The sequence below is a fragment of the Podarcis muralis genome, chromosome 15 (assembly GCF_964188315.1).
Source record: "Podarcis muralis chromosome 15, rPodMur119.hap1.1, whole genome shotgun sequence".
Classification (NCBI taxonomy): domain Eukaryota; kingdom Metazoa; phylum Chordata; class Lepidosauria; order Squamata; family Lacertidae; genus Podarcis; species Podarcis muralis.
The window spans coordinates 11,355,908-11,370,224 of NC_135669.1; the positions used below are offsets into that span (position 1 = coordinate 11,355,908).

General features: G+C 41.4%; 1 protein-coding gene across 1 annotated transcript in view; it reads left to right on the forward strand.

Moving 5' to 3' along the window:
• The window catches only part of TCF7L1 (transcription factor 7 like 1), a 69,896-nt gene that overhangs the window by 52,361 nt on the left and 3,218 nt on the right, over window positions 1–14,317 (forward strand). Inside the window, exons 4-10 of the mRNA XM_028708623.2 lie at window positions 514–597; window positions 7,422–7,554; window positions 7,838–7,940; window positions 10,352–10,435; window positions 11,400–11,543; window positions 12,868–13,027; window positions 14,091–14,198. Coding sequence (XP_028564456.2) covers window positions 514–597; window positions 7,422–7,554; window positions 7,838–7,940; window positions 10,352–10,435; window positions 11,400–11,543; window positions 12,868–13,027; window positions 14,091–14,198 — 816 coding nt within the window. The remainder of the gene's footprint in view (window positions 1–513; window positions 598–7,421; window positions 7,555–7,837; window positions 7,941–10,351; window positions 10,436–11,399; window positions 11,544–12,867; window positions 13,028–14,090; window positions 14,199–14,317) is intronic.

Sequence of the window (14,317 nt, forward strand, 5' to 3'; positions counted from 1 at the left end):
GTGTGTTAGTCAGCATTGCTGATCAATAAATCACAGATGAGCAAGAAGGTAAAAACAAATAAAAAACAATCATCAGCAACATTTTAATTGTGAAATTGCCTTAATGTCATTGCATGTGGATTACATATTTACACAGTGTATCTGCAACATTTTAGACGTTCTTAATATATGGAGTTGGGCCAGTCACAGTTTTTCTTTCCAATCCAGTGTCCGTAGCTTGTGTTGGAAGAAGAAACCATATGATCTGAGCTTTCATATGCTACCAAGCTGATCTGGGAGGCAACCATAAGAGATTTCCCGTTAGTATTATGCCATCTTTGTGACCTGTGAGATGGACTAAAAGTGCATCATAACTAGTGAGGAGGTTTTTGATATGAGAAATATAATCCTGGGCTTCAATGAACAGTGCTGAAAGTTGCATTTGTTAGGTTTCTTGGGTCATGAAATTATTGTGAAATCTGTTGTCAATTTGATTTTTTGTGGCTTTATCTTCTTTATCTCAATATCTTTCAGTATCTGCAGGTAAAGTGGCCACTTCTAGATGTACCAGCTGGAGCTACACTAAAGGATGCAAGGTCGCCCTCTCCTGCACACTTGGTAAGTGTTTGTTGCTTGGTTTTGCATTAACCCTTCCTGGTCAGACAGTATCTATAGGAATACTCTTATGTAAACTAAAAAAAGTTGGAGTTTCTGCCTAAAGGAGTGAAAAAGAAGACTGTTGAAAATCAGAAGATTTGTCAGATTAGAATCACTATCGTTGTTGGATCTTGACACTATTAGGAGCTTGCACAAAGATACTGATACAACAGAAAAGCTGAAAACACTCTTCTTCAGCATCTGCTTTTGTTGAGAGAGCACCCGAGTCCTGATTCTTTAGGGATAAGAGAGAGTGACTGTCAGTCTATAGAAGAGCTATTTTAAATTAAATTGTTAAGTTCTGCCACCAAATAATAATTCAAGAAATTAGAAGAAACAAAAAAGTTGTTGTTGAACTAGACATTTGGGTGAATATTCAGGGTTCTTTTGCAGTCTTTAGCTGTTTTTTTCAAGAGCCTGTATAGTACAAGGTACCAATGCTTAGTAAAAGTCCTTGAAAACTTATAATAAGTTGCTAAGCATTCAGGTTCCTCTTTTGTGATAATCATTTCAGTCTCTCTCTCTCTCTCTCTCTCTCCCCCACCCCCCGCACTTGCCACAGACTAAGGTAGAATAGAACCTGAGTTTCCCATGTGAAAATAATTGATGACCATTTCTCAGCAATAGTTAACTTCATGTGCTTCTTTTAAAGTTAGCACAAGTATTCAAAAAGAGTGAAAACTGAGGCACTTCATTCCCAAGCCGTGATACCTTGACTTAGGCTTTGGGAATTCATGAGGCAAAAACATCACTGGAAGCTTTGTTTGAATGAACGATAAAAGCCACCCCTCTATTCTCAATATAAGTGATATAAAGTACCTTTTAGTTCTCCCGCAGCCCTCTTGCGCCAATCCTCACAGACATTATTTGCTTGCTTGTTGTATCCACTACAGTTGCAAACCTGTTGACAAATGCAGTCCATGCATTTATGTTGAGAGAGGTGTTCCCAGCTGTAGTCCATTGCCAATTAATCTAAAATCAATATAAAAAATGAAGCAAAACTTTTTGACAAAATTAATATTACTGATGTTTTACTGTGCAGAAAGAATGGGTACAAAACTTTCAAATTCTACCTTTAAAAAGAGGGGTTTGAAAAGTTGATGGCTTGATCCAACCAAAACAACAACATCAACACCCTTCTTGAAGGGTGAAAAGAGGCATACTCCCCATTCAGGCAACCCATAAGCTTCGCTAGTGAAGCAGTTTATTTCAAAATTCTCCAAGTCCACATTCATTGGCCTGAGTTTGTCTTGAAAGACTACTTTATCATCTTCTGCATAAATGCAATTTATATTGCAACCTGTGCCTATGTGCTATTCTTCTCCTGATCCAATAAATGATATAGAAGGGGAGGCATGCAACTACTTGCTTGGTTGATTTTTTTTATCGCTGTTTCCCTTTTCCCTTTTTCTGGGAAAGTGAGATTGAACCATTTCCAGACCTTCAACTCCCTATTTACTTCAAAATGTTGTATTTGTTTTATGCACACATGTCTACCACCACTGTAGCAGACAGAACCGATTAATTAATTAATTAATTTTGTATAGCGCCCTTCATCCGAGGATCACAAGGCAGTTTACAATATGAAAACACAATAATTACATACTATAGTAACAAACAAAAACAATGCCTCCCCCCAATACAATTTTTAAAGCCATAGGAAATAGTGTGTGGTGGGCCCAAGTGTTCAAACCATCAAATGGCTTCTGCACTTGTAATGGGCATCTGAAGCACTGGCAATGAAGATGGGCTTACTCAGGTCACCTTACAATCGCTTTTTAGTGTCAAGTGGTGGCAGTTATTGTGCGCAAGACAACCACAGCAGACTGATGACAAGAAGGTACATGAATGTAATGCAATATCAATAATTTCCTTATAAATAAACTGATTAGATCAAAGTTTTCATTCATACCATTTAAATTTATTCTTTGTATCATGGAAATCTAAACATGCTTTTTGCTGACAAGCTGACCTGCCTCTTTATGAGTACATATATGGATCTGTTCGGTAGCTATGAACTTCATATATTCTGTTAATGGAATCTCCAATATTCTTGGTTCTAATTCTACTTTTATATTCACACTGATTTGTAATCCTAGTGCTCTGCTCGTTTGTTCTACCACAAGGAGCAAGGGCACAGAATCTCATATTTTACATTAATGGATTGGCACATGGTGAAATTTCTAAGTGTAAAGACCTTTCCATATTTAGGATTGTGGATTGTTTTAGTTACTGAAATTGTGCACAACCGGAACATTTCCCACACCTAAAATCTCCACTTGTAATAGGTCTAATCCCGCCATGAACTAAATCTTAATGTAAAGTTTTACCTTTTACATTGGGTGATCTGCGATAGCCTGTGATAGGTAAAGCTTGAGAAATGTGGAACCATGTTGGCGTAGTGGGTTTCAAAAAGAGAGTTCAGAGTGGGAGTGGAGGAAGAGGAGTGTTTGTATGAAGGGGGAGAACATGTAAGTATGAAAGTTCAATGTGTATGAAAACAGAAATGTTTTCAGGAGGTTTATTCCTTGTGCCTGGTGTGCTCTGGTCCAAGGGGTCACGAAGAGTCGGACACGACTAAACGACTAAATAACAAATTCCTTGATCGTATAATGGCATATCACTGGCAGTTTGTGGATAAGGTGGCTTGCTTTCTTGAGTGATTTGGTCTGAAAGAGTTTTGAGGTTTTTGCTGTGGGTTTGCCTTATTGGCTCACTCGCTTGAGGATTCTACTTTGCATTGGTTTTGAGGTTTCTGCTATGCCAGTGGTTTTCAACCAGTGTGCCGTGGCACCTTGGGTTGCCTTGAATGATCGTCAGGGGTGCTGCAGGGCAACACTGGCCTCTATCCCTCTTTCCTTCCCTCCCTCCTCTTTTGCCCTCTTGCGTCTCTGCCTTCCAAAGGCTTGCACAGCTGTTTGTTGCAACAGCCCTGGCTACATGCTCCCCAGGTGAATGGTGCCTCTGGTGTTGGCCAAGGGGTGCTGGTTGCCAGGAGCTGAGGTGGGCTTTGGAGCAAGCAAGCAGATGAGTGAGGGAGTCCAGCCAGCCTGCCAACCCTTGCTGTCGGTAATGGACAAACAAGTCCCAGGCCCTGTGGGGCAGTGTGAGGAGGCACCTCTCTTTGGGACAGGTTGCATCTCAGAGACCAGGGGCGGCAGCTGTGGCTGCCCAGAGGACTCCCAAGGAGATGGGAGAGGAGGCTGATGAAACACTCCCCAAGGGAGGGTGTTCGAAAAAGGGTGAGAGGCTGCAAGCAAGCGGTGACATAATGGGGCTCCTGAGCCCCACAGGGGTGCCGCAGAAAAATGTAGTTGATCAAGGGAGCTGTGGACTCAAAAAGGTTGAAAACCTCTGTGCTATGCAGTTAAGTAATTTCGTTGTCCCCGAGAGGGGCTAATGACAATAAAGATATTATTATTATTATTATTATTATTATTATTATTATTATTATTATTATCAGATTGTCTTTTGAACTAGGAATGCTCAACTAGGCACTTTCCCATCTTTAAAATTGGTAAATTGTTGACCCAGTATCAGGAATCCATGTTTGCTTGGTGATAGGAAAGTTGGAAGCATATAGATAAATGCCACATGGCATATATGTGTGGACAAACTATTTTCATTGGCTTTGCTGGCTCCCTCGGCCAATAAAGCAAGATGAGCGCTGCAACCCCAGAGTCGGCCACGACTCAACCTATCGACTGTCATATAAGGATTGTTTGTCTCCTTGAAAATCATATTGTTGCCTTATGCAACCTTCTTGAGAAAGCACAAGTATTGACTACATTGTATTGAAACTGAAATTGCACAAATTCATGCTGCATACTTGCACTTGTTGTTGATGGCATCTGTCTGTCTTGAGACAGTGGAGTGTGCCTCTGGGTGTGAAGTCAAACCACTGTGTTAGCAGCACCAAAGTGACCTCTCTGGGGGGCAAGCCTGGGCAGGGTGTATGGAGGTCCTGGGCTGCCCAGATGACAATACCCCACTTTCAGCCTTGCTGATGTGGTCCAAAGGAAAGCAGAGCAATATGTCTGGCACCAGCTTGGCTGCAGGAGTTGCTAGAAGGAGGCATACAAGGTGCCATCTAGCTGTCTTAGGGACTTCACTCCAGATTTTTATGGGGTTTACTCCTTAGCCTTTTCTTCTCCTGAAGATGTCCCACAAGGTAGCAGGTACAGATTTTTCCTCAGGGTTCCTGAAGGCTTTTTCATGAATGAGTAATAGCTGCAAGGCAGCAGAGGTTTTCCTTCTACCAGATGGGCTACCTTCCCAGGTTGATGAGCCCAATCTGCCCCTCATTTTTCACTACAGCATGTGCAGTTACCTCCTTCTTGACCGTTGGGCTCACTATTGGTCTTGTCTGCTCAATCCACTGGAGCCTGTCTTCGCATACAGGGGAAGTCCCTAACTCACCAAGGGTTTGAGACCCACTGACTACCCTCACCTGGTTTAGTAGGCCAGTCAAAGATGTTTCCCAGGGTGTGGCTGCTGTTGCAGGCTGACAGTTTCTAGGAGACACAGGTGAGAGCTGAGTGCAGGGTGGGGACCAAAGGTGGACAAACTACTCCAGAAGGAGCACAGTGTGCCCCCTAACAGAGGTACTACCCCTCCCCTAAAACCCTTTGCACCCTTTGTCATTAGTAAAGTTGTAATAATAAAATAATCATTAGGAAATTTGTAATAGTATGGAGAAAACCCCCATCACAGGGAGATTTTGCAGTAGTTGTTACAGTCATGGCAGTCACCTTGAGCGGCAAAATTCTGGAGTTGTGCATGTCTTTTGGCATGGATCCCGTTTCCGAGTACTGCAAGAGAATAGTTACTGAGGGATATTCATTTTGTTTTATTACAATTACTTGATTAGATTACCCTCTCTTCACTCAAAGAGCTTTAGAAACAGCTTTTAAAAATTAAAATGATAATAAACAATGTCAGTAAAATGATTGAAATCATTAAAACAAAACAAACGAAACCTACTGCATAAAAGAAAAGTGAAACTAAATATTTAAAAACATTTTCAAATAAAAGGGCCTTTTCTCAGCATTGTAAGGGCATTGTACCAGGACTGTCTTCCTGGACAGAAGCTTCCAAATCAAGATACCACCACTGAAAAGGTCCTAACTTTGGTCACCACCTGCCTTGCCTCCAAAGACAGATGAATATGGTACAGAGCCTGCAAAAGCCATCTCAAAACCTAGGCATGTTCATGCAGTAGAAGGTGTCTTTTAAAGTCCTGAGCTACTTTGGATTTTGAGAACCAGTACTGAACTGTGCTCAGAAATGGACAGAGTTGTTTCAAGACTGGTATGTTGTGTGCTGTTCAACCAGTTTTACAGTGTGCTAGTAACTGGAAAGCAAAAGTTCTTCCATCATATTCTATACAGTTTTTGTCAAATGACCCAAATTTTACCAGGAGCAGGTTGATTTAAAGAGAATGAGTATTGCAGGTTATGATCCTCATTTTCTTTTGTAGGTGGAACATCAAAAAAATTATACTTCAGTTCATCTCCAGTTGTAAGGAACCTGTATAAAGTTCTTCCCAATTTTTTGTGTCTGGTTTCATGATTTTCTCATGAAGTGATTTTAAGGTCTCATTTTGAGTTCTACTCCTGGATTGTGCAGGAGAATTAGGGGATAATCTCCAGAGCAGGCCTGGTACAGATTAGGAAAGGTATGGACAAGTTCAAGAGGATGCCAGTGAGGTTCATGAACAAAGTAGAGGAGACACTGAAAGCCAAGAAGGCTTGCACCTTTAAAAAGTGGAAGTCTTGTCCAAGCAAGGAGAATAAACAGGAACACAAACTGTGGCAAAGTAAATTTGAATTAATAAGACAAGTGGAAAAAGAATGTATGCAGTTGAACCACTAGATGACAAAGGAGTGAAAGAATTGCCAGAGGAGACTAGCCAATATAACAAATTTTAAAAGGGAGTTGGGGGAAGCCAGGATATTACAGACTAGTGAGCATAATGTCTGCTTGAAGTACATTGTTGGAAAACATTAAAACTAGAATTATTAAGCACACAGGAGGACAAATGTTACTGTGGAAGAATCAGCATGACTTCTACAAAATCCGGCTCATCAAACTTTTGGAATTCTTTGAGAGTATGAACCAAATAAATAGGGCTGATCCAGGATCTGGTAGACGTTATATATTTTGACTTCCAAAAAGTTTTATGACTGTGTCCCTTGCCAAAGCTCCTGAATAAATTTAGCAGTCATGGGATAATGGATTTGTAATTGGCTAAACAGGAAGCAGAGGACAGGAGTAAATGGACAGCTCTCACAATGGAGGGAAGTAAGCAGTGGAGTTCTCCAAGGATATATCTGGGGACTGGTAGTATTTAACTTGTTCATAGATTATCTGGAGTTCGTGGCAAGATTCAGGATTGTGAAAACCTTAGTGGATTGCAAGAGGTCCAGAAGGATCTCTCCAAACTGGGTAATTTTGTCCTTTAGGAAAGAATTAGATTATTGATTTTAGCTGAATAAAACCATTCTTTGCCATTTTGCAAACTTAAATGAAAACTTAAACATTTACTTTATATTTAATACATGACAAAATACTTTGAAATGATGTAGCCCATTTTAATAGTACACACATCCCTGCCAAGGCTGATAATGGACATTCTACCTGAGAAAAGTTCTTGGGTATTATTACAGGAAGTCTGGTATGAATAAAAGTTACTTATTTCTCTTCTCAGCTGACTTTCTCTAAGGTAACAGAAGATTTTGAAACGCAACTAAATTGTGCATTAAAGTCCTGCTTTTCTCTTGTAGTCAAACAAAGTTCCTGTAGTGCAGCATCCACATCATATGCACCCGCTGACGCCACTCATCACCTACAGTAATGACCACTTCTCGCCAGGTTCACCACCTTCCCATCTCTCCCCTGAAATTGACCCTAAGACAGGTGAGTTTTAAGAACGTGTGGAAACACCTCCTCCCCAGAAAACCCCCACCCAGCATGTGGTAAATTGCCAGATAATTGTTAACTAGATAGTTATGAGAATCGAAGCAGAACAAAGTCAAAAGACGCATGCAAGTTTATTGAACAGTACCGTGTGAAATTCCTGGGGGAAAACATGTTTATATTTTTCTAAATTCAGGTAAGGTAGGATTCCAGTTAGAAACTGAAAGTTGGACTGGGGGCATCACAACTGTGTTAACATCCATTGGTTTTTTTCCATCACCAGGAATTCCACGACCACCTCACCCTTCAGAGCTGTCTCCGTATTACCCATTGTCTCCTGGTGCCATTGGGCAAATTCCTCATCCCTTGGGGTGGCTCGTACCACAGTAAGAACCACCAGTTTAAATCTATTCATTTCTTGCTCCCCTGCCCAGTAGGAACGGTTCCTCTCTGGTCTTGTGGAAATCCCCCCCCCCCTTTTTTTTAAATGATCAGTGAGCATCTGAAATAAGTTTCTGTTGCAGTTCCATCAAACCACCATCTCTGGTTTTTAGCTCTTCATCTGCTCAAGGGACCTCTGTGGTTTTTGCTTTGTTAGGATGAGTCACATGCATACGGTACTAAACCTTATAGATTAATATGATGAGCTAGATTTTATTTATTTACTTATCACATTTGCATCCTATGCTTTCTTCTCCCAGTTGAATAATTGAAGGTTTAAAGGTTCCAAAATTCCCTAGAGCTTTGGAACAGCACAGACTGGGCCAGCCCAGTCCCTTATTCATGGGAAAAAATGATTTCTGATCATCAAGAGCATTTAGAGACAAAGAGTACTTTGCTATATTTTCACATGGCTAGTGGTCTTTCTATTGCCTTCTACAGGTGTTAATTTTCAAATTACTTATCTGTCAAGAAAGTCATTATTTTCCTGTCAAAAAAATTTCAGAAGTTGATGTTGGGTGAGGAGGAAGTCACTAGTTTTGTTGAATTAGAATATAATTGTTGAGTAACAAATGTAATTTTCTATATGGAAAAAAGAATAAAATATTATTATAAAATTGTTAGAAGTGACCATTAAGTGGTGTGGTTTTTTAAAAAAATAATAATGGTAAGTTTTGAGTCTGTTGCATCATTTCTTCTGTTTTCGATTCAAGCTTTCCCGTGCTCATCCACATGTAACAAAAATGGTACTACTCATGGAGAAGAGGGAGGTATTGGCAGACTCAGGGTTACTCTGAGGTTTGCAGGAATATTAAGAAAAATCTTCAGTGAGGAAAAAATAATCAAGGGAAGGACTCATTGGCCATGGGATACTAACTGACTAAAAGGGAAACAACCTGAAAGCTTGGGGACCAGGGAGAAGGTGGAATTAAATGGAATGGAGTAACTAGAAAGGGAGAAAGAGGCATAGCTTTATGAAAAAGGACAGAATAAACAATTTAATATGGATATTTCCTCGTTCACAGTGAGAAACTATTTTTAAATGCCTCCAAGAAAGGATATGAGACATGTTCACTTTAAATCAGTGGAGAAATCCAGTATTTTGATGTAGCTGTGACTGAGCATGTTGCTCAATGGGGAGACACCATAAAGTGTTAAAAGACAGTGCCCTTATTCCGAGTTCCATGAGTATTCTATGCATGTATTCCTTTGCATGTAGGGAATGACCCCCTTCACTGAAGTGAATAGAGTATGTATCTGTGGAAGCTCTGTATGTGTATTGGGCTTCTCATATATTCAAGGAGTCCTTGGCTGGAGGTGATAGTTGCTTTAGCAAGTGTGTTTGGAATAAATTACGTAAGTGTATATATGTGTCAATGTATATGTTCACTTACTTGGTATAGTAAGTTTTGTTTGCAAAATTCAGGTTTTCACTTAACTTGTCATTTCGGCCATGGAATGTGGTTGTGGAGAGGATTGAAGTTGGGGTGGGGGCAAAATGTGTGGTTTGGAGTCTGATGATGAATAGGATCAGCAACACTAACTACATTGAGTATATGGAGAGCTATTTATTGTATTTTATTAAATTTATTAGTCACTGTTTTACCCAAGTAACTCTAAGCAACTTACAATCTATAAACAAACAGTTAATGTATATAAAAGCCTTCCCTGGCCATTAATACTATATTTTCCAAGTCAAAACAACTGCCACATTATTTGCAAAAATTATATTTTTAAAAACATTGAAAGCTGTGATTCTCAATAAGAAAAACTGTTGCCTGATAGGAGATTCCATGCATATTCAGGGGTTCCATGGCTGAGTAGAATCTTGACAGGCCTCTTGGGCTTGCTGATCAGAAGGTCGGCGGTTCAAATCCCCGCGACGGGGTGAGCTCCCGTTGCTCGGTCCCAGCTCCTGCCAACCTAGCAGTTTTGAAAGCATGCCAAAAGTGCAAGTAGATAAATAGGTACCGCTCCGGTGGGAAGGTAAACGGCGTTTCCATGCACTGCTCCGGTTTCGGTGTTCTGTTGTGCCAGAAGCGGCTTAGTCATGCTGGCCACATGACCCAGAAAAACTGTCTGCGGACAAACGCCGGCTCCCTCGGCCTGTAAAGCAAGATGAGCACCGCAACCCCAGAGTCGTCTGCGACTGGACTTAACTGTCAGGGGTCCTTTACCTTTACCTTTATAATCTTAGTTTAACACACAAACATTTTCTAGATTGATACTTAAATTCATAGACAGTGATAAAAATTTGTAATTTTGGGTAGTTTTGGATTATAAATGTATTTGGATCTGTGGCTGGCAATTGCATTGAAGAACCTGCTCTTGATTTCATTTTTCTTGTTTGTTTTAGGCAAGGACAGCCAGTGTATTCCATTCCTCCAGGTGGGTTCAGACATCCATACCCTGCCTTGGCTATGAATGCCTCAATGTCCAGGTGGGTTCAAGTAGGAGAAAGAGGCCTAATTCTCACTGAGGTGGTGAACTTATGTCTGGCACCTACCACTTTAGATGGCAGGGAAGAGCTCACATGGGGACATGCTTTCTCATGAAAAAGAGTTCAGCACATAGAAAAACTGTGTGTCTCTTGCCTTGCATCTTGTTTTCTCTGTGAAGGGTCCCCCCCCCCCCCACGGAGGAGCATTCAGACATGTGAGCTCCCACCTACAGAAATGGTTGCTGTTCCATGTGTGTGTAAATCATCCATTTTCTCTAGTAGATGCTACTGTCTGTTAGATTGCATGGGGTTGTCATGTCAGCAAAAGGGCTGCATGCTGAATGGGAAATAAAGCCACAGGGGATAGAGAAACTGGAACACTTTTCAGCCCATGACCCTGTGTTTATACTCAATGGCAATTTTGTACTTGTGGCATGCTGAGCACTGCATGCATTTACAGATAGATGTCTTGACTAACAGTGAGTGAGGCTTGTAAAGGAAAATGAAAACATTTTTCAAATAAATAACAGAGATCAACAGAACAGAAATTAATTAGCATTCAAATATATTCACTATGAGAAATGTATGGAGTTGCTTCAGAATAAAGGCAAAAAGATAGAATGTACAGGTGTATATTCATCCCCCCCCCCCCCCGTAGTTCAAGTGTTAGCTCTGATGAAAGTTATCTGTGATTCAGTAGGGGCAGTAATAAGTTGATTGTTTATAGTATTGCCTCCTATTTCTGCCATTGACCTTCTGCATAATCCTTGGGTCATCTGCTTCACTGTTCTCCAGTAGCTTGGCAAGGTACCGCGAAAAAGAGAGATAGGAAATGTTTAGGACACTCAATATTTTTGGAAAGCAGGGCATGAGGAAATAGGAGCATGAGGATGATGTTTAGAGTCTGAAATGGTTAAGCTTAGAGGTATTTGCTTTCAGCATCTCACTTGCAATTGTGCTCCAGTTTGATGTCTAGCAGGTTTTCTCCTCATATGGTTCCTCCTCCTGGTCATGGACTTCATCCCTCAGGAATCCCACATCCCACCATTGTGTCACCCATTGTAAAACAAGAGCCTACACAACCCAGCTTGAGTCCTGAAGGAAGCTCGTAAGTAATAGACTAGCCAGGTGCTGCCTGGATACTTTATTTTGTCAGGAGATATAATGGGAAAGGGGCCACTATCACTGTAGTGTAATTATTATTTCTCAATGTACCTTATTTTTTTGAATTTCCACCCCTTCTCATAAGGTCACTACAACTTAGTCTAGCTGTGGAAGGCTGCTATCACTGCCATTTTTTATGCTACACTGTGGGTTTTTCCTCAAAATAATAATATAATAATTCAGTAGTAACAGGGTCAAATTGTACGGGTCAGGGAAAGCCAGGGCAAAAAAGATCTGTCTATACAAGATGTTTGAAGCAACTGACACATGGCAGAGGCATTCACATTCCAGAACACATATCCTCTTTGGAGGCCCTAATCAAGCAAAGTGGGATGGGTGACCTGTAAAGTGATTGCACCCCAGTCATGGAATAGCCTCCCTAGAGGCTTGCCTTCTCTCTGTTATTTTTGGCAGTAGGTGAAGAGATTTTTGTTCATCCAGGCTGCTGGTTCAGTTAGTTTATATCACAGGATAGCAACCAGCAGGGTTTTGCTCTACATATGTTGCAAGAAGGAGTGTGCATGAACTGGAGCACAAGTTACTCTTCCCATGGAGGTATTGCAAAAGAACTGCATCCTTGCGACAAGTTCTGCCCACATGCACAACCTCTCTGCCCAACTCCAGCTGTAACACTTATTAAATCTTAACATATGATTACAGCCATTATGCAGCATGTATTTTTCTTTTGCACCCAAGAGCAAGAATTCTCAAAACATGATTGCTATACTTCACACAGCTAGAGCTCCTAAATGTTACACTTGAGGGATAGGCGACTTGCAGCAAGGGTGCCATTTCCATTGCTAGCGTGCTGTCTTAATTCACAGATATGGAATGAATGGAAAGAGCATTACAATATGCATGTGATCTAACCAACTGACTGGTTTTTAGTAGAGGTATAGTCATACCTCTTGTTACGTTCGGTTCAGGTTACGTCTTTTCAGGTTGCGTCCTGCAGCGACCCAGAAGTACCGGGAAAGGTTACTTCCGGGTTTCACCGCTCGCACATGCGCAGATGCTCAAAATGATGTCATGCACAGAAGTGGCAAATCGTGACCAACAGACGCAGTTTGCGTTCTGCTCATGTTGCGAACGGGGCTCCGGAACGGATCCTGTTCGCAACCAGAGATACCACTGTACTTTGCCTGTTAGAAAGAGCATTCTTCACTCCGAACATCTTATTCTTTGTTGCCTGCACATGGTTGGTAGGAGAGAGCCTGTGGGTTATGACTGGGACTATGGGACAGTAATGAAAGATATTATTATTGCAGAAAAACACCTGTTATTGTGAAGAAGGAGGAGGAGAAGAAACCCCATATAAAAAAACCATTGAATGCATTCATGTTGTACATGAAGGAGATGCGGGCCAAGGTGGTGGCAGAGTGTACACTGAAAGAGAGTGCAGCTATCAACCAGATTCTAGGAAGAAGGGTACAAAACAAATTATTGGCTTCTTCACTCGACAGCTAGGCTACTGGGCTGCATGCGCAGAGTTGGCTTGTAGTTTCATCCATATTCTATTGTTCTTGTGACAATGGATTCTCACGTACCGATTTGCTGAGCTCCTGTATTGGTTTAGGATGTCCAGGAACTGTTCAGGGAACCAAGCTTTTAGAATGTTCAAAGTCCACCTTGTGGGGAAAGGCAGATTTTTGTCAGTTTGGCCGAGATGAAGACTTTGCATATAAGCCTTAGAGGTTTTGTGGAACAGGCCAGGACAGAGTCCCCAGGGGCAGGGAATCCATCGCAAGATGACTGAAGGAAGGGTGTGGAGGAGGCAGTGGACCAAAGAGAGAACCCGAAGGAAAACTAGGTGTGTGTGGGGGGAGGGGGGAGAAACCTGAGGAAAATGGCAGAGGATGCTTGGAACTGGGGCAAATGGAAGCCCTGGAGAAACTTCACAGTATGGAAAGTCTAGAGGTCCTGTAGGCTATGGGTGGAGGGATAGGGACAATGTTAAGATGGGACAATGCTGGCAGGATTCTGAAAAGTAGGGACCTGTTACAGAGACTACATCGAAGAAAAGAGAGATCAAAGAGAATATATGACTGAAGCAATATTTCACAGAGGCCCTAGAGGCATGAGGTGTGCATTGTCAGCAGGAAATATGTGGACAAACTAGGAAGGCTGGGCACTGAGTTCCAGGGAGGCATATAGCTTCTGAAGGGCTCCTGTACCTTTAAGAGTTGCACAGAGCAGTCATTCTACCAGTTGTTGCTGCACTGTTGTGATCTGATGATCCAGATGGAAAAGGGAACAAAAAAGCAGGGCGGAGGATGGCTTTCGTATATATATATTTTGGCTACAAGCTTCTAGTTAAAGATGGTTGCTCATATGTAGGCCTTGAGCCAAACATAGCATATTGTTTCAAACTGTGTAGCTATGTAGAAAGGAAAGGAAAGTTTTCAGTCGTGTTTTTAGAGAGGGGAAGTGGCACCCCAAATTTCATTAGATGACTTTCTACAGTATCTTTTCTGCTAACATCATACTTTAGTGGCATTCGCTGTCCCGTGAGGAGCAAGCCAAGTACTATGAGCTAGCCCGGAAGGAGCGACAACTTCATTCTCAGCTCTACCCAACTTGGTCTGCACGAGATAACTATGTAAGTTTATAATCAGGGATGTATGTATTCTGTTACAAAAAATAAATAATTGGCTCCAGGAAATCTATGTCTACGCCTTTGTGATCATACAAATTAAGCTGCATTTCATGGATTTTGTC